We start from the raw sequence: 24,066 nt of genomic DNA, 5'->3' as shown, positions 1-24,066 counted from the left end.
GGCAGAGTCTGGGTTCCATATCAATCTTCTGGAGCTCCGGGCGATGCGTCTGGCACTGAATGCATTCCTTCTTTCTGTCAAAAGAAGAGTAGTGCAGGTGTTCACAGACCACTCCATTGCCATGTGGTACTGCAACAAACCGGGCGGGGTGGGGTCGTGGGCCCTATGTCAAGAGGCCCTTTGCCTTTGGATATGGCTGGATCATCAGGTTATATCCCTGGTGGTTCAACACCTGGCAGGATCCCTGAACGCCAGGGTGGACAAACTCAGCCACCGGTGCATGATGAATCACAAATGGCGTCTTCAATCGGAGGTGGTGCAAGGTCTCTTTCAGCAGTGGGGAGAGCCTTGGTTAGATCTATTCGCGACCGAATGTTGGAGTTTCCAAGGCGGCTCTCGCTCGGCAACGCCTTTTGTCGAGAGTGGAATTGCGGCCTCTGTACGTCTTTCTACCTGTACCACTTCTGCCCAGAGTGTTGAAGAAGATCAAGCGCAACAAGGCCCTAGTCATTCTTGTGGCTCTGGACTGAGCACGAAGAGTCTGTCACCCAAGCTCTTGAGCATGACCATCGATCCTCCGATAAGACTGCCTCTTCGGGTGGATCTTCTGTCACAGCAGCAGGGGACGGTCCCCCACCTGAAACTGTCCAGACTCCACCTCCTTGTGAGGAGATTGAGCGGCGACAGCTGACCGCTTTCGACCTTCCTCCCAAAATCTGTAACGTGCCCCTCCACCAAAACGGTATACGCCTGTAGATGGAACAAATTAGTGGCATGGTGCACAGCAAAGGCTGTGGATCCCCTCTCTTCCCCTCTTTCAGAGGTTCTCCTCTTCCTTCTTTCTTTGGCCCAGCAGGGCTCTGCCTGAGTACTCTTGAGGGCTATCTTTTGACCATTTCGGCCTTTCTTCGCCTTCCTGATGAGCCTACTCTTTTTGAATCTCAGATTGGTAATCGGTTTCTGAAGGGCATTACTCCTCTCTTTCCTCCTTCTTTTGTAATGCCCCAGTGGGACTTGAATCTTGTGCTCACTTATCTTATGTGTGCTCCCTTTGAGACACTACATAATTGTCCTCTTTGTCTCCTTACTTTGAAGACTGCTTTCTTGCTTGCCTTCACCTCTGCTCGCAGGGTGAGTGAGCTTCACACTTTATCTTCCAAGTCTCCCTTTCTTGCTGTCCATCCAGACATAGTAGTCCTCGGTGCTAGGCCCTCCTTTCTGCCCAAAGTGGTTACTTCCTTCCACATAGGTCAGACCATTACATTGCCCACCTTCTTCCCACCTCCACACCCTTCCAAAGAGGAGGAGAGACTCTAACGTCTGGACCCAAAGCATGTGCTGTTTTTCTACCTTGACGGCACAGAAGACTTCCAGAGGGACGATCAACTCTTTGTGGGTTATGTGGGCGCTAATAAAGGTTGGGCAGTGAACAAACGTACCATCTCTTGATGGGTTGTCCTATGCGTCAAGATCTGCTATTCTTTTGCTAAAAAGGAACCTCCAGTGGGACTGCGTGCTCTCTCTACAAGGTTGACAGCAGCCACTACTGCTTTGAGACGTCGAGTTTCCTTACTTGACATCTGTCAGGCGGCCACGGGCATCCTTGCACACATTCACCAAGCATTACTGCCTGGACAGCCAAGTTCGGAGAGATGTTTTTTTCGGCCGTTCTGTTCTCCAGGACTGCCTGTGTGAACTTAGTTTGCAGACCCACCTCCGGGTTTGGCATTGCTGGGGTATCTATTCTGAGGTAAGGAGCGTGAAGTCGACCAAGGCCAACTACCGACGCGCTGGGGTACTGCTAGGAAAAAAATTCTCCGGATTCAGTCTGACACCTGGGTGGTAATTCTAAGGTAATGAATCTATAACTACATATGTCTCTTAAAGATACATTGTTACAGAAGGTAAGTAACTTCTTCTTATGGTCTTAAACCGCAGTTCTGAGCTCCCATTCTAGAAGAAACCTTCTAGATAATACCTCTTCAAAGATCATTCTGCTGTTGCAAAAATTGAGACTTTTGGCAACCATATATCTGAACAAGAAGTATGTAAATCAGGAGAAATGGGTGCTTTACAATAGTAGCTGTGTAATCCGGGCTCCGCAAATCCAATCGACCGTTTGTATTGCGAGGTAAATTTTATGAGGTTGAGCTATATTTAGGTCCTACTCGCCCTTTCTGGTGAGTAGGAAAACATACTAACTTTTGTCCTCCGTCTTTGAAAACTGAGCAAATGTGACAAGATAACAAGATTTAAAGGCCTTTTTTATTGCTCACAAAGCAAATGAGCAAAAAAGATGCCTTTAAATCGTGTTATCTTGTCACATTTGCTCCGCTTTCAGAGACTGAGGTCAAGTAGGTTACTGTTAGGTCGAGGAGATTTTTCAAGGTACTAGACCTGCTGGACTCGTACCATTTTTCAGATTTGTCGAGCCCTGATAAATCAGGTAGCTCATCAACCAAATTAATTCATGGAATTCAGTCAAGGCAATTGTAGAACATACTGCCAAAATAACATTTTCTTGGAAAACATACCCAAGAAAATAGAATAGGTTTAATTTGTGTTTGCGCTACCTCACCATGACCTAAGATACTGTAATTGGAAGAATGTGGAATAAAGCATTTTCTGCCTGGCAGCAGTTTCCAGATGCTGTAGGCAGTCAGTCTTATCCTTCTTTTAATGTAAAATTTCATAGGAAAAATGCTGAGGTCATTTAATTCCGCTCACAAACCAGCCCCTGATTTGGAGCTCCTCACATTTCCATTTAACGTGGGTCATCCTTTTGAGCCTAAATAAGGTCAATGTAATGCTAGTTTCCTGAAGGTCAGCTGTCATAAGTGTTTACTTTTGGCAGTAGAGTAAAGAGCAACAAGCATTGTTGACAAGGGGATGTTGCACCAACCTTTATATGAAAACGGTAATTCTGAAGATGGATCACAGTTTCTTGTAAAAACAAATGGGGTCCCTACGAATATCTGGACAGAAACCGGAATTTAGTAAGTATAATCAGGTATTCATGGTCTTGAAACAAGGAAGGCTAGGTCAGCATCTTTCAAACTAAGGCATTATAAAATTAAATAGTGCATACATTGCTATGATTTAATTCAAAGCTAATGCAAGATATAACTGAAGATTTGGGCTTCTCTCAAACTGAGGAATAGAGACAATAACGGTCCGTTTTGCAGTGGTCTCTTTGTAACGGATAGACAAAACAACAGCATTGCAGACGCTGTATGCTTTTACCAAAGACTATTTTTCCATTCCTTACAATTTTGAAGCAAGATTGGGACATGCTGGGGTGAAGATGTGAGCCTCACTTCTGACTCTCTAGTTTTACACACTCTAGTTATTTCAATTCTAAATCTTTGTTCGATCCACATGCAACCCACCATCCACTTCATTGATGTGAATATAGTTGATAAAGTGTACTTTAAAATCTGAACTTAGCAAGATTAGTAATCGGCACTTATCAAATTTGCTATCTGAGACTTAAAGGTAAACTATCATTTGCAATGCAAACGGTCTCGCCTTTGGGACCTTATATGTATTTATCTCTGCAGCACCTTAGCTTGGGTGCTGAAACATCTACTGTTCTTTAACATGGAGGGAAAGTAAGCACCAAACTGTGTGACACGCCAGGAATGAGAACACACAGAGAGAAATATTGTCTTTCAGTGGGAAATGGTATCATCTAAAGCTGTTTTTAATATAAAACCAGGGTCTTCGATGGTCATATCACTAAAAATACAAGATTAAAAAAAAATATTGTCTATGAGGGCTCGTGAAAGATATTTTCTATGGACTGGAATCAAGAGCATGCTAAAGCTATGTGGTATTTTACGGACCCCCTGCTGGTCGTTTTCTATCAAGACAGTTAAATAGAGGCAGTTGAACAGAAAAAAAAGTCCCTTAGTGGAAGCAGACAAGTTTTAGGGCTGATCTCCAGAGCCCACATAGTACATACACGTATACAATAAGTATATACTAAAGTATATACAAGAGGTCTTGAAAGCTCGGCCTAAAAAATGAGGAGGATAAGCTGATATTTTATTTAACACCGTTATATTATTGGATGAGGAGTCTGTTTTATTACTGCAAGTTATTGAAATTATGCAAATCTTTTGAATATACCAACAATGACGAGCTGTAGTTACAGATGGTAATCACCCATTATCATGAATCTTTCTTCCCGTATACCATCACTCCGCATACTTTTTTACGCATCTACCATGACTCCGCAATGCCATTATAACGCATGGCATCACATTTTATATGCTTTTACCACACATACATTTACAACAAAATTCTTTGTAAATATATGAATAGTAAAAGCATGTTTTTTTTAATGTTAGGATAAGGTAAGTATGGGTATAGGGGTATATGTTTTGGGGTTCTGAGGTATGTTTTGGATTGATGGGGTATTTTAAGGGCTCAGGGATAGGTTTGGGTTTTGGGGTGCAGGGTGGATTTTTAGGGTTCAGGGTGGGTTTGTGTTTTGTGGTGCTGAGGTTTCTTTAAGGGTTTAGAGGGTATTATTGTTTTGGGGTACAGGGGTATTTTTAGGGTTCAGGGATACGTTTGGGGGTACGGGGTATTTTTATGGTTCAGGGATAGGTGTGGGTTTTGGGGTACAGGGGTATTTTTTGGGTTCAGGAATAGGTTTGGGTTTTGGATTACAGGGTATTTTTAGGGGTCAGGGATAGGCTTGGATTATGGGGTTCAGGGGTATTTTTATGGTTCAGGGATGGTTTTGGGGTGCAGAGTGTATTTTTAGGGTTCAGGGTGGGTTAGTGTTCAAGGGTGCTGTGGTATTTTAAGGAGTAAGGGTGGGTTAGGATTATGGGTTGCAGGGGTATTTAAAGGGACCAGGGTGGGATTAGTTTTTAGGGTGTAACGAGTAATTTAAAAATAAAAGCAAAATATATATAATATATATATATATATATATATATATATATATATATATATATATATATATATATATATATATATTTAAAATTAATATATAAAAATAATAAATATTAAAATAAAAATGTTTTATTTAAAGTGTGTGTGTATGTGTATATATATATATATATATATATATATATATATATATATATATATATATATATTCTAATAAAGTACTTTTACAAAGTATGTGACTTCACCACACATGCATTTGCGTTGAAATGGCATGCATGATAGTCATATGCGAGATAAAAGTTTGCGAAATGATGGGTTTGCGGAGTAATTGTCCCACGTTGTTAAAAATGCAGAGTGATGGTATGCTGGATTTTTGTTTGCGGGATATCGACATATATTCGTTACAGATATTTATGTTCCTTCCTAAGTAGTCTACTGACTCCTAGTAGTGCGAACTGTGCAGAAGCACAACAAATGTATAACATTTTTTATTACAACTACTCAGTAGGAAGATATGAATCCGCTCTCTCAAGCTATGGAACTTCATAACCTGACTGGCTGCATCCTCATAATGCATTGCTAGTCACTTTTCCTTTAGTCTCCACAGCTTTCTGATCATATAGTACTCTTGTTGCTTTTTGCAGGAGGAGATGGCCAGTCAGAAAAAAGGAGAGGAGCCACACGGAGGGTTGCCATTACACCACTGGATCTGCCAGCCCTACGTCAGGCCAGGGTGAGTCGATGAGAGATGTCCCCACCTCAAGCCCTTCCATCTGCACACATTGTTTAGTCGTAGGTTGCCACCATAGGGAGGATGATCTCATTAGCAGTAATACTTGCTTCATAAAAACAAAAATGTAGAAAGCGTAACCAGTTTCTCAGATCAGGCACTAGAGAGGGAGCTGGATTATGGGCAGAACTAAACAGCACTTTACTACCCAGGATGAGCATAATGATAACAAGCCTTCTCAATTTTGGACCTTCATGTATGTACAGTTTGATTGTCATGGAGTTTCAATAGCAAAATTGTTGCTAATAATTGTGTGGGAACAATATTGCCCGGTGGAAGCATCATCACTCTGTATTGCTTGTATGCTGTTGTGAAATGAGAAGCAATGGTACTAATCATGATGCTTGTTAGTTTTCAGTTTCATTTGTATTGTTAGAGATGTACTTGAAACGGATCATGTTTTTTGCCTTACTATTGCTTTGCTGAAAATAAGTAACAAGTAAAGGTGTCCTTCACAAATAGAAATTATCTTGTTTAGTGGAGATGGTTGTGCAGAATATATGGCACTCCTCACAACTTTGCTTGTCCATGTCTACTACACAACAAGGCTACACTACAAAAACAACACAGCTCAACAACTCACTCAACCACCATCTCCAACACCTTCACACTCAGACCGATCACAATGCCTTCTTAGCCTGCTGGATGAGGAACACAATACAGAGCAGCTACACTATTGCTCTCCTCGTACAGCTACCACGTCTGATGCACAAGGCTAAATACAAAAACAACACAGCTCAACAACTCACTCAACCACTATCTCCACCACCTACAAACTCGGACCCATCAAAATGCCTTCTTATCCAGCTGGACGAGGAACACGGTGCAGAACAGCGACACTATTTTTCTCCTCATACAGTTAATACCAACACCAAGGACAAACCTGCTACAAGACCGCAAAATACTGATCACTCTTCTACAAAACAGTCACACCATCACCAAAGCACATTCCCTAAGCTGCCTTCTAATAAAAGCTTGATCGCTCTCTAAAAACAAGCATCACATCTATGTCCTTACGAAAACATAACCTGACATACTCTTCATCACTGAATCATGGCTGGTTGATGATATGGCTCCAGTCTTGCATGAAGCAGTTTTTCCAAGCTATCAAACAATCTCCAAAAATCGTTTAAGCAAAGGAGGAGGTGGCCTAGCTGTTGTGTTCAGGCAAAAAATAAATATCACTAAAACTGACATCGTCTCCATGCCAGATTGTGAAGCCCTCTTCACCAGGTGCAACCCTACACAGTGTTTTCCTCCTGTAACTTACTACTCCTTTACAGACCTCCACCTCACAATGCAACATTCCCAGACACACTTGTATACACTGTTTGAAACCTCATCACACTACACTTCAACCTATGCATTCTGACCTCAACATTTGGTTTGACAAACCCAATATGCCCCATCTAAAAACAATCATTACTGGCCTAGACTCACTGAACCTGCATCAGATCGTCCACAAACATTACAGGACACATCCTGGATGTAATTTTTGCAAATACACAACGAGTTACCTTTCAAACAATGACTACACTCACAAGGTCAGACTACCATTTTCTTGCTTTCCAACATAAAACAATACTAAGCGACACACCTAAAACCACCTTACATGCATCCACCTATCGAACATGGAACAAACTCAATTTTGAACACTTAGAAACACAGCTAACATAGAGTACAGATCTAGACACAATAAATTCTATTAAAAAAATCATATTAGTCGCTACAGGAAGCTTTTGATAGCCAAATACCACTAAAAACGACACAACAGAACAAAAGAATACAGGCACCTTGGAGCAATACATAGCTAAAAGAAATGAAACAACAAATTAGAAAGCTGCAACGTGCCTGGCTCAAAACAAACACCAATCAAGACAAACTTTGCCTACAGAAACTTAACCGATTATATAAATCGGCTTTCAAAAAAACGAAAAGAAAAAGATACTATTCAGACAGAATTCAAAATGCTAAATGTGCAAATGAAGAATTCTATAAAATTCTCACTGGATTTCGCAAACCAAATTACCTAGAAGGAGCTCATCCCATTACTCAAGATTTCTGAAAAACTGGCAAATCATTACACAGCCAAAGCAGACATGTTGGACTCCAATTTTTTTTTATTTTAAATCAGCACTGATCCTTTTCCAAAACAGCAATCAAACAATATGCTAACTCAGCCTCTCCGTTCCTTCCAACAAATTTCACCTGATTAATTTATGGACATGTCTAGGCAAGCAGACCTGCCATCAGCCCTTCTGCCCTCTGTCCACCACAAACCTTGAAGAAAATTCTAACAAGCTCTGCTGCCACACCCGTAGGAAGAATCATTATTAATTCCTTAACTACTGGAATATTTACAGAAGAACTAAAAAAGTCATACATACGCCCATTACTAAAGAAAACCAACCTGGACCCGTTGAACCCCGACAACTACAGACCAATTACAAATGGACCTTTCCTGGGCAAACTGATAGGAAGAGCAGCATTGACCCAGATGTCACAATTCAAAGATAATACCATACTTTAAGACTTCCAAACGGGATTCTGTCCAGGAAGAGACACTGAATCTGCCCTCGTTGCCATCTGGGATGACCTTAAGAACATAGTTGACCGGAACGGGGTTGCGCCACTATTTCTCTTGGACCTCTCAGCTGCCTTTTACACGGTTGACCATGACACTCTGGTACAAAGACTCTGAGGCCGGCATAGAGGGGACTGCTCTTGACTGGATCACATCCTACCTTCACAACAGAACTAATGTAATCCATACCCCCCTTTCTCTTTCAAACCGTACTTCATAAAAGCAGGGGTCCCTCAAGGCTCTATCATTTCACCCATGCTTTTCAACATCTGCATGTGCTATAACTTTGTACATGACACATAAATACTCCTTCAACTGGAATGCTCCAAAGACATTGTAAACTCACCAATTTTCTGTTGTCTCAGAGCTGTGGATCAGTGGATGACATAGAGCCATCTCAAATGTTATGCTTCCAAAATGGAAATACTCATGTGTGGCAATTGGAAGAATGATGACCCGCTCACGGCCTGGCCTGATGACCTGGGAACACAGCCTAAAGTATCAAAGGAAGTAAGAACCTCAGAATGACTAAGCTATCAATGAATGCCCAAGAGGACAAACTAGCAAGATAAAGCTTTGTTATTCTAAAAACTCTGCGACGCAACTCCCCTACCTGGGATTCTTACACAAGGGCCAGGCTACCAGCTCTTTTGTTCTGTCCTTAATCGTTTACGCCATTAGCCTCTACCACGGATCTCCTTTAACAACTATGAAAAAACTACAAAAGATTCAGAACTCTCCTGCCAGACTACTCTTACATTTAAAACCGCAAGCCCACATGTCCCCTGCCTTGAAAGCCCTACATTGGTTACCGGTTGCCAGACAATCCACGTTCAAGCTGCTTTGTATCACCCACAAAGGAATACATGGAACAGGAATGCTCTTAATCAGGAATAAAATCATAAAATACATTCAACAAATGAACCTCTGCTCTAGAGTAGCACCTTACCTCAAAATCCTACGAAAAAAAAAAAAACATAGGTGGCACATCCTTCTTTTTTCAAGCAGCCGAACTATGGAACTCGTTACCTCCAAACATAAGATCCACAGATCACCACCTCATCTTCAGAAACCTACTCAAGAATTAGCTCTTCCCCACATAACCACCATACTCAAACATAAATATGCAGCATATCCATCTGTATTTAAGCATTTATTTGGAATATAGATGTGTACCTACATATGTGTATTGCCTTATATAAACATGTATAATTGTTTTTAAAGATATTCATTAGTTCTGCTCAACAAATGTACATATTACTTATAGTTACATTATTATATGTTTAACATGTATACAAGTGACTGCATAAATAAGTAAATAGTTCCTCATAACTATTTATCTACAATTGTTTCGCTATTGAATTACAAACAAAAAATTATTTAAAGTACAGCAACACTTGAAAGTCTGATTTTATTAAATGCAACTTTAATCTACATATATTGCCTTCCTTATACATATAAACCTTTCATGTAATAATATATCTTTATATTAATACTTTGCTTCTTTTTTCAGCATATCCAATGCACTACCCTAGATTTCACCCTCTACCTCTCTCAATATATCCTCTACCTCAATGGTCTGATTCAGCTGAAACCTCATTTTACTACTCTTTACAATGCACTACCGTATTTCTCATCCTATACCTCTCAATATTGTTTCTACCTCAGTGTTCTGACTCATCTCAAAACTCATCCTACTACTCTTTCCAGTGCACTACCCTGTTTCCCATCCTATACCTGTCTGAATATATCCTCTACCTCTACTCAAACATCATTCTACTACTCTTTCCAATGCACTGCCCTATTTCTCACCCTATTCCTCTATCAATACATCCTCTACCTCCAATCTCTTATCCCATACCACTACTATGATTCCCAAAGTAACCTTTCCTTGACTCTTCCCTCTACCTCCCCCTCCTTCCATCATCTCACTCCTGTTTTGCTATTCAGATATTTCAAATAAGCCTTTCTAAACCCTTCCCTCTGACTTTTCCCCCTTCACCTCCCCTTTACGCATCTCAACCCCCCTCCTACTGCTCGGAACTCCAAAAAAAAAAAAAAAAACTTTCTAGACCCTTCCTTCCTTCTATCCCTCCACTATTCATTTTACAATCCAAATAACAGACCAATATGTCCACCGCTCAACTCAAAGTATTTCATATTTTTCTTAACTAATTCACCTCTAATCCTTTTTGGGTTCCAGAGTAGCATGCTACTCGTCGAAAAATGCTGCAACACCTCATCAGCGGTAGCAAGCGCCATATAAATGCAAACCTTTTCCTCTTCTGTCCCTTCACTTTCCTTCACAATCTTTATAACAGACTAACATACCGACCGCTCAAATTAATTTCATATTTCACTATACTAATTTGCCACTAATCCTTTTTAGGTCTCGCCTAGACGAAAGCAAAAGCAAAGCTTTTGCGTCTAGGCCGAGACAACTTATGTAATCACTTTTGGGGGAATGTGGACAGCAGACTGTCACGAGCTTCTCCTGCCGGAGATTTGACCTCGGGAGCGCGCACGTCGCCGTGCCTCCTATTCCCATTACAAACAAAGCCACTCTCACGCATGCGCACATACACACACTGCATACACACACGCACCCCCCCTTAAACAGACACACGCTGCATACACACACGCACCCCCCCCCCCTTAAGCAGACACACGCACGCACGCACAGACACACTCAAACAGACACACTCGCGTACACCCCCACCCCCAACCCCACTCACCGGGCTCCTCTCCCCTTACGCATGGGAAGGCACAGTGGAGCTCTGTGCAAGAAGGGGTAAAGTTGCCTCCAAAGGAGTTTGTTGTACTAATTGAATTGAGTTAGTTGTGTAAATAAATTAAATACAGGTAACTTAAACGTCCTGGGTGAAATTAATTGCAATGAATTAAATGAACATACACATACTTAAGACTGACTAAACATGACAATACTTAACACTGAAACAATAACCAATGGACATGTGTGTAGGCAAAAATAGTAGATTTTATCAAAATTAAATCATAAAGGGAAAAATACAATACAGAAAGAATGTACAAAACAGGAATACAAGATGAATATCAGAAAACAAATCAGAATCTCTGTAAAGCCTGTAAGCCGCCTATCCAAAATAAAGATGCAAAGAATTCTCCTTTGGATAAAGCTGAGAGTCGACGTTTCGGTCTTTATGGGCAACTCTTTAAAACCATCATCAGGACAGAAGAAAGTAAATATTGTAACTCCCTTAAATCGATAACCCTCACTCCATAGGATGAAAGGAGATGATATGTAAAGCCGGGGCAGAGGTTAATCTCAGCAATAGCGAGGAAGTAAGCAATTAAAGCTTTCCTCTTGGTTTGTCGCACCTCACACACTTGTCAAGAGGATCGCGATGAATTTCAAAGTCGTCAGGAATGAACGATCTGTTATAACCTCAGGGATAGCGAGGAAGTGAGCAATTAAGGCTTTCCTCTTGGTTTGTCGCACCTCACACGCTTGTCAAGGGGATCGCAATTTGGTTCAAAGTCGTCAGGAATGAACGATCTGTTGTAATCTTGAAAGTTCAAAACTAGCGGGATGTGTCAGCCGTCATTCTGCACGATTTGTTCCGGGCCACACGTAACGGCACCTCGCTCCATGCGGCATTCGCTGCCGTGAGTCGACTACTGGCATTCTTTTGCTGCGCCCCCGTGGATGCCTGTGATTATTGCCGATTGCTGGCCTGTTCGCCTCATTCGTGATTGTGAGTCGCTCAGCGGTAAGCGCTCAGCACTGAGCCGGTTAATCCTTGCTTCATTTTGCGGCCCCCGTGGATGCCTCATACGCGTCCGTGAATCGCTCCACTTCATCTCGCTACACCCCCGTCGATGCCTGTGTGTAATGCTGAGCACTCTGTTTTGTCGCTGATTTATGCTCCAGTTGATGACACAGAGTTTAAATCCCAACTTCACACGATGTTAATGACTTGTTCAGCCATTACATTGTCCATTTCCTCATCAACTACGGCTACCTGGTCCCAAAATGGCGGCGGCTTGAGCTTCGTTCTCCTTTTTCTCCCCATTTTCGATATCTCATGTTAAATTAACAGATGACAGCTGGCTCCCAATGATGCACCTTGAGGAGTGTTGAGATATTACTCTACCCAGACCTTTATTACTGACACTTTTCATGAAACAGAAACCTACTTTAAAAATTAACGAGCTGCCTGGACCAAAAATGGCGGCACCACAGCAATAGACCGGGACCAATATTCTGTTCGCGCTGTTAACTCCCAAGGTGGTCCCTGATGTTTCCCTTCTATTGAATAGCTGACAAAAGTAGATTTTGAGAGGTCCCACGATCTTCCTCCTTTGGCAAAAAAAAATAAGCTAGAGGTTTTTTACAACTCCGAGTATAGCATACCCTCCACGCACGCCATGTCCGGCACCGCTATCCCACTCTCTGTGCTGCTGCTATCCTACGGCAGTTGGCAGGTGAGTGCCCATAGGTGTTGTCAGTTTCACTTTAGGGTGTCAGTTTTGCACCTTAGTTTGCGGGCGAGAGTGACTGGTGCGCGTAAAGAGGGTTGCTGTCAAAGGTGTCACTTGTTAAAGGATGTGGGGGTTATATTGGGGCATGGGTGAGGTGCTATCTTCCATCTATCCAATTTCACAGCCGGTTGTAGTGGTGACTGGGATGGGTGTCCTTAAATTGGTGCGAAGAGTGACAGGCGATGCACCAAATTATCTACGTGAAGACCTAGATATGGGCTACATTGCCGGAGTGTCTGATGGTATCTCAACGGGCTCCAACCTCATTGTGTTTAAGTCGTGAATATTGCCACGGTTGTTTACATGGAACAATTAACAATTCTTTGAAACGCTTATTTTGCATGCTACAGCTGTTGCTGTTCAAAAAGCTTAACGCAATTGCCTGTCTAACGTGCATATAAGAGTGAAAGGAGAGCACAGCTAATGGGAAAAACATCTTTCTTCCACCGCCCCCATTGTAGCACACAACAATCTAAAGCACCATCATGTATTGCAGCTGGGAGCATCTAGTTAATTAAATGTGCTTAAAGGCATCTGGAACCTGGAAGTTCCTACAGTCTTAATAATAAGCTACCTCCCCGACAGAAAAGCGGATATCTGTGCAACATGTCTGCCTGTATTCAGCACACTTTGAGTAGTGCATAGATGGCATTAAGATAAAAATGCAGACGGGCAAAGTTTGATGACCCCCCAGTATGGACGATAAAATTGTTGAAAGTCATGTTTTTCCAGCAAAAAAATGTTTGGAAAGTGAGAAAAGCTTAGGAAATTGGTTCTAAAAAAATATTCCACCCTTTAACCCTTATTTCGACCATTGGCACTCAAAATAAATGCACACATGAAATCCTACGGGTACTATTTTGTACTGGCTCAAGAAGTGCCCACCCTTTTTCCACACTAAGATTGGAGACCTTACGCTCTGTTCTGGAAGTCAAAATATGTCAGTGGGACAATGAATAGAACTGTACCTAAGAAGCGCTCTATAAGTCGGATGCTTTCTCAGTTCTTCACTCCCCAGATAATTTGTGTAGCTTCCACCTGCTGTTATCTCCTCTTACCACAACTACGGAAAAGCAAACCATTTGAGTCTCTGCTAATATCTTTTGTTCCAGTTGCTAATTGTTCTAAATATAGCAGACCACCACTTGTTAAGCCTTTGCGTTTGCACTTCAGTTGCTAACCCTCTCTCACATCTACACTGGGTTCAAATAGAGCATATGGTTTGCTTTTAAGGTGGTATAAATATAGTATTCTTCCATTCATGTTCCTGTCGGAGTCTCGATCTGACCGCACAAGTCTCTGAGCATTTTGCACCTACAAATAAAGGTGCTGAGGTGCCATGTTTGTTGTTCTATTTTTGGTATTTTCTGGTGTTTTTTCCAGTGTTTCCCAGTCATTTCAATACCTTAAAAACAGTGTTTACACATTTTTTGCGTCATTAAAGACAACAAACTGGCTCTGTGTGCGTGTGTGTGGCTCTGTGTGTGTGTATGGCTCTGTGTGGCTCTGTGTGTGTGTGTTTGTGACTGTGTTTGTGGGTGCAAATGTAATAGGTCTCGCATTTGCGAGCGTTTAAGCTATTGGCAATGTAAATGACAATGCCATTTATTTATCTGTTTTCAAAACCAACACATAAATAAAAATGTTGTCATTTACAATGCCAATAGCTCTAACTTTTGCAAAGGCGAGACCGTTGCATTGTAAATGCTTGTTGGGTTCTGGAGTTGTTTATATTTAACAACTTTCACTTTTAGTAAATGCTACTCAATGCAATGTCACAATAATTCTGATATACTGAGGTGAAATGCGCCGGCTTATTAAAAAAGAAAGTTGTTTTTGTAGCAGCTACATAACATGCGTTGCATGATTTACATTGTATTGCATCGCGTTGAAGCACTTAACGGTTTCACAGAAAATAAATATGCACCCCTAGCAAATAGGCGGACAGGGTTTATGTTGCAAATTTGCCTTAGAGCTATGATACGTATTTTTATCCAGACATTGAGAAACTTAAAGCAAAACACTGCACAGTGGAGGCTACGAAAGTCGGTATATGTGTCTGATCGCAGCTGCTTACAAAGCACACATAAACAGTCAGTGCATTCTTCCCTTACTTGAAGATAAGTCAGCCCATTTCTTTAAAATCAACTGAAATAAAACCGCTTTTTTGAAATCGTATTACTTCAACGTTACACGCGGCAGGCGCTTTTCATTTCTTCATGTTTTCACGCCGGACACGTGCCAGAATGCCCGACAATGAAGGGTATTAAGACTGACGTGGCCAGATTGAATGCAGCATTTCTCTTCAGAAACAAACACGCGGTCTAGAACAAGTTATATACAGATGGAGACAAACGGGGCTAGCGTTGTCTTCGCAGCTTTATGTACTTAAAGCTTAAAAAAATGAAACAATGTGGTACACACGGTCCGACCTTGGCGTCTGCTTTTGGCGGATTGTCAGTGTACTGCCGGCTCATCCGGCCTTCAAAGATGGCATGCGCCACCCAGTGCTGGTGCAGTATTCATTCATGCTGCCCACGCACCATATGCAGAGCAGGGTTCTTTAATACTGTGCTCAGGCGCCGCAGCACTTTCAGGTAAACCTAAACAGAATCCAGGCTCTGAAGGAATATCTTTCTGTACATTCACGATGAAACATTGACTAGATTAAAGATAAAACAGCGTGTGCACCAGGAGCTGGCGATCAGCCCGTGACCTCTGCCCGGGCTGCTCGTAATCTTTGCATTGTCGTCAAACCTGAGTGTACACATCATCGCACCTGGTGGAGGTTCTACTACTATGCACTGTTGTAGTCTCGGCGCTAGCTCTATAGGCTGTGATTCTGGGCAAATCGCCTAACCTCCCTGGCCTAAAAATATTTGACCTTGTTGAATGTAGCTGTGGTGCTTTATAATATGTACCAGTTCCTTTGTGAAAGGGCTCAGGCTCTGCTTTATCGACATAAAGCTCACAAAAGTGAAGTACATGACATGAGAGAAACGAGGAGAGCAGCCAGCTGCTCCCCTCCTCTAGCCCGCACCCATCTTGTGATGGCTATTAACATGTGGCCACCCACTACCACGTTCTGCCTATCAGCCTGCCCCTCCCTTGACATTGAAATGAATGGATCTATGTGAACGCCTCCCAGGGTCATTGTGTAAGAGCCTAAAAAAGCAACCTTATCCATGGCATTCTGACTTGGCGCATCCTCTGACGCGTGCTGGGAAGGAATGCTTGTTGAACTGTGGCACTCCTACACTCTTTTTTTAGGTCTCGCCTGTCGATGCGCATGCGCATCGAGCTTGCGAGACTATGGGGGCTTATCCACTCTTTAACCCAACTTGCAAGGAATCGTGGCGATTCCTTGCAGTGCACGAGAAATTTAAGCTCAATGCGCATGCGCATTGAGCTTAAAAGCGCGTGCACATGCCCCCAGCCGCCTGCCTTGCCTACTCTCTCTCACACTCCCCCAGCTCCGCCCCCTCACTTCTTGATTGCACGGCCGCTAGGCCGTGCCTCCCCTACTCTCCTCCCCCCTCCCCCTCCTCCTCCTACTCTCCTCCCCTGCCTGCCGTGTCGCACCTCTCCCCGCTCCGCCCCCTCCCCTGCCCGCCGTGTCGCATTTCTCCTCCCCCTCCCCTTATCTTCCTTCCCTCCGTCTTGTTTGTGTCGCATTTCTCCTCCCCCCTCCCCTTCTCTGCCTTCCCTACTTGTTAACTTTACCCACCGGATAATGTGACATCATGTTTTAGTGTTTGTGAGAGAAGTGCAAGCAGTGACGTCCCATAACAACCCTCGAATGCTTTGGATATTTCTGTTCTGTGATGATTTATAGCGAAATGAAGCGGACCTGACTAGATTAGAAACACTGCTCACGTTTGGTACGAGATTAAGGTACGCACTTGATTTGTAAAGAGCCACAATACTGCTGTGTGTTGTACGTCGGTTCACGAGCGGCATGCTTTATCTTTAACTTGCAGCTTCAACACTGCATCTCACAGTGGGGTGCCTTCCTGGTGCCTTCCCTCCCACCACCAAAGAAATGCCTGTAATGCAGCAGAAACAGTCCTCCGTGGTCTCGCAATACTCAGCACAGGCCTTCTGGAACTTTGCTCCCATTCGCGTTATAAACTCTCCCCCACCACAAACGCAGTAAAAACACTGCTCCAGTGGTCTGTCCATGCTCCAAGCAGCCCTCCTAACTCTTGGCTCCCAAGCTCTACCATCTGCCTCACCCGGTCAGCAGATAGTCAGCTGCTTTGATGGCTGTCATTATGGAGGACACTGTATGCTCAAATGAACAAGCATTGGCATAGCCAATAGCTCTCGCTTGTTTTTTTGTTGCAAAAATCTGTATTCTGTCACCGTTGAACTGTTTAGAAAACAGACTTCCCACAGAGCAGTTCAACATTGTGTGCACGCGCGCTAACCTTCCAACAAATATACAATAAAAGTAAACGTCTATATGGAGAAACATTACCCAGTAATAAACACACTTTCCTGTGCATAGTGAGGGGCCGTCATTTCGAGATATCTGACAATAGTAACAAATAACACCGGTAGGATTGGGAGGAAACCCACCTTAATGAATGGATTAATTGCCATGTTCATGATGTCATGGTGTGTGCAACTGATGGAAAATGTGAATATCATACGTTTGTTGTGGCGTCATCTTCCATTTTTACAATTTCTCTTGTTTATTATTTGCGAGCCTTGCTGCTGGGACCCTTGGCTGTAGCTTGGGTCACCGCTGCCAGCCCTGCCCCGTCTGTGGTGCACTTGAGCTGGTCTCAAGCTGCAGCAGCGGGACCCTGCCCTCCGCAGCCTGCTGACAAGCACACAGCCACAGGCACTGCACTCACCGCTACAACGATGCACACCACTTCCTGTTCCTCAACCGAGGTCAACCGGACTCACATCACACATACCTGCTCTTCCTTGAAAGAAGGGTCGCACAAACAGCTGCAGCTCGCTGTGCTCGGTGCTTGTCAGACCTGCCTGGCGCCAGGCATCAACATGTGTTTTCTAAGGGTTTGTTGCATCGTTCCCCCTCTCTCTCCCCCCCAAAAAAAAATATATATACTCGGACGAATGCAAAGCCCCTGTTCAGGGCTGCAGGCACCACAGGTCTCCAAGGGCTGATCTAGGAAAAGATACATCATTTAGGTCTCCGAGGTGACACTATTTCTTGTCGTGTTTGTGATCTGTAGTAAGACTGGACAAATGCACAGCCCGAGTGTGTGAGCTACACTATGTATAACTAAACCATGACTTGTTATTGAAGAATTTTTATTTATTTAGCCCCCCATTAAACTTTAGTACATTTATTTTATCACTGCCCTGCGTGGAATTTTTTTGCTTAAACGCATTCAAGACTCTACCCATCACCTACTATGTAGCCTCACCCACAATGCATTTGAAAAACCCAGAGGTACGGGTTGAGCACTAATACAATAGCTCCGCCCCCTGCTCTACGCCCCCTCCCTTCTCCAACCCCTCCCCACTCTCTCTCCCAGCACAGCACCATCAAAAAACGCCAGCCGACAGTGCAATAGGTCTCGCAGCATTTGAGTTAGAGCTTTTAGAAATGTTTATGGCTTTTTTTATTTGTAATTCTTTAGCATTGGCTACAGGAAACAAAAATGCTAAAGATTTACAAAAAAAACCCATCAACAATTCTAAAAGCACTAACTCTAATGATGCGAGACCAATTGCATTTCCAATGCTTGTTTAACTTGCTACTCGCCGTTCTGACCGAATTATTTTAACTTTCTTTGCACTGTTTGCCTGTCTTGGCCTGATCCATTTCGCTCACCTTTGACGCCTTCTCAACCGCATACTTCCCGTTCCATTCAGGGTTTTCCCGGTTGTAGTGGAGGGAGGCGTGGTATATTTCTTTCAGGCTAGAGGTGAAGGGAGGCAGGGGATCACCGGCTGCCGGTCACCTGACCTGGGGCTTTAAATTCAATGCAACACGCTACTCACAGCGGACGCGCCAGTGGTGTGCTGAAGGCGCGCCAAAGGGAAGCCCATCTACGCCCGGCCGGGACCAGGGGCCCCAACCCCTGGTAGTTTTCATAAAAACAGCCTTATTTACAGCGCCCAGACATTGGTGAATGAGAGTAGTCACAGGTTCTAAATGCCTACATTCTTTGACCCTCGCTAACAGTCCCTCTAGATGCCCCCACTGTAATTTCAAGCTACAACCTCACAGTATGGAGGCCCTCCGTTAAAATGTTTCCTTTTAAATTGCCGCTCTCTCCCCAAACACGCAGTTGAATTGCACCTCTTATTGATGATCTCAAACATGATGTTTTATTTCTGACAGAGACCTGGCTTCAGGATGAAACTGATCCAGCTGTCACCCAGATCCTGCACCCAGGGTATTTAATACATAGAACGGACCATAAGACTAGAAGAGGTGGAGGCCTAGCCATAATTTTTAAAGATTGCTTTTGCTGCCAGTCCTCTACGGAGGAGATACCGGACTGTGAAAGTATGAATTTTTGCTTAGAATTATCTCCTACTAGTACATTTTATGGCCTGCTACTTTATCGCCCACCCGGACCCATAGGTCAATTCCTTTGTGCTCTTCCGACCTTCGTTGCCGACTCAGCTAATTTCACAGTACTAGGGGACCTTAATATCCATCTGGATGACCCCTCTGACCATTTGGCTAAAGATTTACTAACCAGCCTCTCTGCACTTCAAATTATGCAGAAAGGCTTTGCCCCCACGCATGTTAAAGGCCATCTCCTTTACTCTGTGCTCAGTATCGTCCGGAATCTTTCGGTAGGCACCCCCTCTCTATTCCGTGGTCTGATCATTTATTAGTCCCCTTGGTATGGGAAACCACAGCGCCTTCTCCCTCTCAGAGCGCCACTCTGTTGCTGGAAAGGAAATGGTCAAATCTTTCTTCCAGCCAATGGTCTGTGATTTTAGCGTTTTCCTGGCCGTCCTGTCTATGTACTATGCCCGCCCCAAAGCACCAGATTAAGAGCTTGGGTATGTGGCTTGACAGCTCCCTCTGTTTTAATCATCTAGCAACCAAACTCTCTGCCACATGTTTTGGCCTGATGAGGATGTTAAGGAAAATTCTTCCTCTACTTCCCTTCCAGGCACAAAGGATTTTGGCGCAAGCCCTCATCTTGTCCCGCCTGGACTATGGGAACGCAATTTATTTTGGTGCCCCTCAGGCCACTCTCCAAAAACTTCAAGTGATCCAGAACTGTGCGGTTCTCCTGATTCCTCGGTGGTAATCAGCGAGACCCGCCTTGAATAAACTTAACTGGCTTCCAATCCAGTCCACGATACGATTCAAAGCCATGTGCCTGGCACACAGAGCAATTTGGAAAACTGGACCCGCCATTATCCATTCTCTGTTTACTCCTTACCAACCTTCTAGGAGTCTCCGCTCCAGCTCTGCCTTTCTTGCTACTACAAGGAAAGTCCGAAGATCCAGATGGGGTGGTCGTTCTTTTCCTTGAACCCTACCAATTTCTGGAATTCTCTCCCCCCTGGATCTTCGTAGGGAGCCTAACCTACAGAATTTCTTTAAACTCCTTAAAACTCATCTCTTCAGTGCCACCTTCTAAACTCACTGTGCAGTCCTAAGCGTTACGAGGCCTCAGGGTAGAAGTGCGCTATAGAAACGTAATTTCTCTTCTCTCTGCCATGATGTCACTGCTTTAGCTTGTCCTTTCAGGGCAAAGAAAACTTTGCCCGGCAGGCACATGGGCACCAGGACGTTTGCAAAGTTCATCAGAGCTGCCCTTTTATAAATACGAGAGCAGCTAGTCGTCATTTCTTTTCAGCTTCTTGCATTTTAGGTCGAGCATTCAAGACCTCTTGTATATACTTTAGTATATACTTATTATATACTGATATGTGTATGTACTTTGTGGGTTCTGACGGTCAGCCCTCGGACTTGTCTGCTTCCGCTTAGGGACTTTTTTTCTGTTCAACTGCCTCTTTTTAACTGTCTTGATAAAAAACGACCCGCAGAGGTCAGTAAAATACCAGAATTGCTTACTGCTGAGGGACTTTCTTTTTTTTATTTTTCTGACAACTGCCTCTATTTAATTTTCTTGATAGAAAACTACCAGCAGAGGTCAGTAAAATATCAGAATCACTTTAGCATTCTCTAGATTCCAGTCCATAGAAATTTTCCACTAGCACCCGTAGACAATCCTATTTTTGTCAAATCTTGTATTTTCTGTGATATGACTACCAAAGGCCCTGATTTTATTAGTAAAAACAGAGCTTTGGACTATACCATTTCCCGCTGAAAGGCAAACTTTCTCTCAATGTGGTCCCATACCTTTGCGTGTCACGCAGTTTGGTGCTTACTTTCCCTCCATGTTAAAGAACAGTAGATATTTCAACACCCAGGCTAATGTGCTGCATAGCTAAAAACATATACGTTCCTAAAGGCAAGACTGATTGCATTGCAAATGCTTGTTTTTCTTCTTGTCTCTCCCCTCAGGGAGTCTATTAACACCAGTCGCCCCTGGGTGGACTATATCAGATTTTCAACATTGGTGTTTATAACTTCTCCATCTTTAGGGGTTTAACCTTAAAACTCAACCTTTTTGGTTTAGATTGCAATGTGCTGCAGAGGAAAGAAGCCAAAGCCATTTATCCTGCACTCAGGTTCTTTTAATAGGATAACTGGAAAATGACACTGAGAGGAAGTAGATTTTATTCAGGCCCACTGGAATTATGCATTTTTTGTCGATTTCCTCATCATTATGCATTTGCCCCATAATCCATGTGCATTATCTGCAGACTTTAACCGCATCGCCGCGGCGGCTTTTCCCGCTGTGCGCGGCATTTTTAAAAAACCCGCGTAACGTGACAAAGCCAGCTCGTCATCCGCGCAGCGCAGGTAACGCCCATGACGAGCTGGCTTTGTCATTAGCGTCGAAGGGGTTAAGGGAAAAAAAAATTCTAGTGCAAAAGGATAAAAAATGACTAAAAACATGGCGAGATGTTTCCCCAACCTCAGCAATAGTTTTCTGGTCATTTTTTGATTGCTTATTGTTCTAATTGGGAGTTAAACTGGTGCTAATAAAGTTAAATCTTTGCCAGACAGTAGCCATGTTTAAAAATGACAATAATGATGTAATACTATCACAAAATGTGCCGCCTTATGCTGCATAATTTCCCTATTTTGCGACAGAATTTAGTCCGCCTTGCTGTATAATTGTTTTCCCAACCCACCCCCCCAGCGCACCTACTGCAGGCACATTTCCACTAGCCTTGGTTTTATTCCATAGTATTATTTTAACGGCGTGTGTAGCTTGGTATGTAATTATACCTGCCTCGTGTATATTTATTTTATTTATGTATTGAAGAGTTGTATTTAGCGCTGGCTAGACTCGAGGGTTTCAGAGCACTTTACATTGGTACATGTTCACATAACAAAAGAAAAAAATATGCTTATAAACAAGGCAACTGAGATCAGATTATTCATTATCCTTGACTTGGATTGTGGGTAGGCTCTGTGGGAAGACTTTGAAAACCCTTTAACATTGATATTACAGGCCCAAAGAGCAGAAGGTGGAGAACGGTGTCCATAGGCCAGAGAATGCAGTGCGGGTGAAGCGGGCACTGGAAGACGAGGACCAACCACCCACAGAGCTCCTCTCGAAGAACAAGCAGAAGAAGAGGCTCCGTAACCCCAACAAGACCTTCAATGCCGCCCTGAAACGTATGTGAGAATACAATCGGCCATTTAGGGAAAGCACAGTGGTCTTGGACTCAGAGAGGCAGAGTAGATGGGTCAGTGAGGACACTCTAAATAGGCTAATATGAGCAGGTTTTTTTAATAGAAGAGGAGGCGGGATATCCTTGGTACATTTGGATGACAGATTTCGTGTAGAGGAATGGGTCTTTGTATTTTCTGGTCTGAGATGGATTGTGGTTTGGCAAGATGCCTTTTATTGGAAGGATTTTTGTTGTGGATTTTGGGAATTGTCAGCATTTGGGCTTGACATTGTCTGAATTTTCAATAGACTAATAAACATGTTTATTTCTTTGCTTTCAGCAAAATATGTAAAATGTGAGCAATGCGGAAACCCAAAGGTGAGTGAGTCTTCTGTCTGTAAAGACACTTGAGTATGTTGCACTTTGTACCTCCTTTAAAGCTGCATTGTTGGGAATTACTGTCACAACAGCTCACAAATGTTTATGCGAGTCAAGTATTTTAATTGGTATCATTAATTGAATACACATTCAGAAAAGTGTTTGTTGCTCAAATATGGCAATGGCAAGTTAAAAGCCGTTCGGGTGTTTACATACACAGAAAGGGCAAGGGATCATGGGATTTAAATTACAGAGTGCCCAAACAGTTTATTCTAGACCGTAATTCACTGTCTGATTTTCTTTAAAGTATTAACTATTACAAGTGATCTTTATGTTCTTTACAAAGTGTTTCTGTGTTATGTCTGACATTTGAATCCTAACACAGCCTCTCCTATTTAGTGCTATCACAATCTCTTTCCTGTTGTATGCAACTCTTTTTCTCCCATGGTGCACCATGTTTTGAAAGGACACTGAAGCTGAACGTTGCAGTTCTAACGTAAAAATAAATTCCACTCCCCCATTCATCGGAGTACAAATCGATACTTAGCAGTTCATCCCATCATTGTGTCTCTTCAGTCTTCCTTCCACTGCAGGCGCATACACTTGGGGCTTGATGACAAGTATTAGGCCGCTCGGTGGCCTTCCAGCATCTTTTGTTCCATCTTAGGTCTTTCTTTTCTGTGTAATTTCCCTTACTGTGTCTGTCCATTCTGGTGACCATTGCACTTTCACAGATAATGATTGTAGTGGTTAAGAGTAGTCTGAGCATAACAGAATGTGGTGACCGGGGAGGGGGGGGGGGGGTGATCTTTCCATTGTTGCATGCTTTTTCATCATGGCTTTGTTATTTTGTTCCTTGATGATAACTGTTAATGTCCCTTCACCCTTTTAGTGGTCCATCAAAAATGACCCATTTTTCAGACAAGTCAAAGGAGCTCTCATTTCTTCCTATGAATGGAAAACTAATTGGTTTTATGCATTTCCAGGGAATTCGGTGTGTATTCCACCTGTGCAGAGGATGCTGTAAGAAAAAAGCTTTCAAAGAAATGGCCGATTGTCCAGGTGAATACATTCGTCTTTTTGACTACTGAGACTCTTGATGCACAGCCATTTATTATTTCCAATAAGCCCTGTGCGTTATATATTATCCTCCTCCAAAGCCTTAGCCATTTGTTTCTCC

The 24,066-nt window shown here is 43.0% G+C and overlaps 1 protein-coding gene across 2 annotated transcripts in view; it reads left to right on the top strand.

Moving 5' to 3' along the window:
* Positions 1-24,066, top strand: part of DUS1L (dihydrouridine synthase 1 like) — a 245,163-nt gene that overhangs the window by 210,202 nt on the left and 10,895 nt on the right. For both annotated transcript variants that reach the window (XM_086931197.1, XM_086931196.1), the window contains exons 10-13: positions 5,550-5,638; positions 22,346-22,512; positions 22,849-22,886; positions 23,873-23,948. In XM_086931197.1, coding sequence (XP_086787323.1) covers positions 5,550-5,638; positions 22,346-22,512; positions 22,849-22,886; positions 23,873-23,948 — 370 coding nt within the window. The remainder of the gene's footprint in view (positions 1-5,549; positions 5,639-22,345; positions 22,513-22,848; positions 22,887-23,872; positions 23,949-24,066) is intronic.

Source organism: Lissotriton vulgaris, chromosome 7, assembly GCF_964263255.1.
Source record: "Lissotriton vulgaris chromosome 7, aLisVul1.2, whole genome shotgun sequence".
In the NCBI taxonomy this organism is placed as follows: domain Eukaryota; kingdom Metazoa; phylum Chordata; class Amphibia; order Caudata; family Salamandridae; genus Lissotriton; species Lissotriton vulgaris.
The sequence above is the reverse complement of the archived record's forward strand: the minus strand, read 5'-3'. Positions and strand labels throughout refer to the sequence as shown.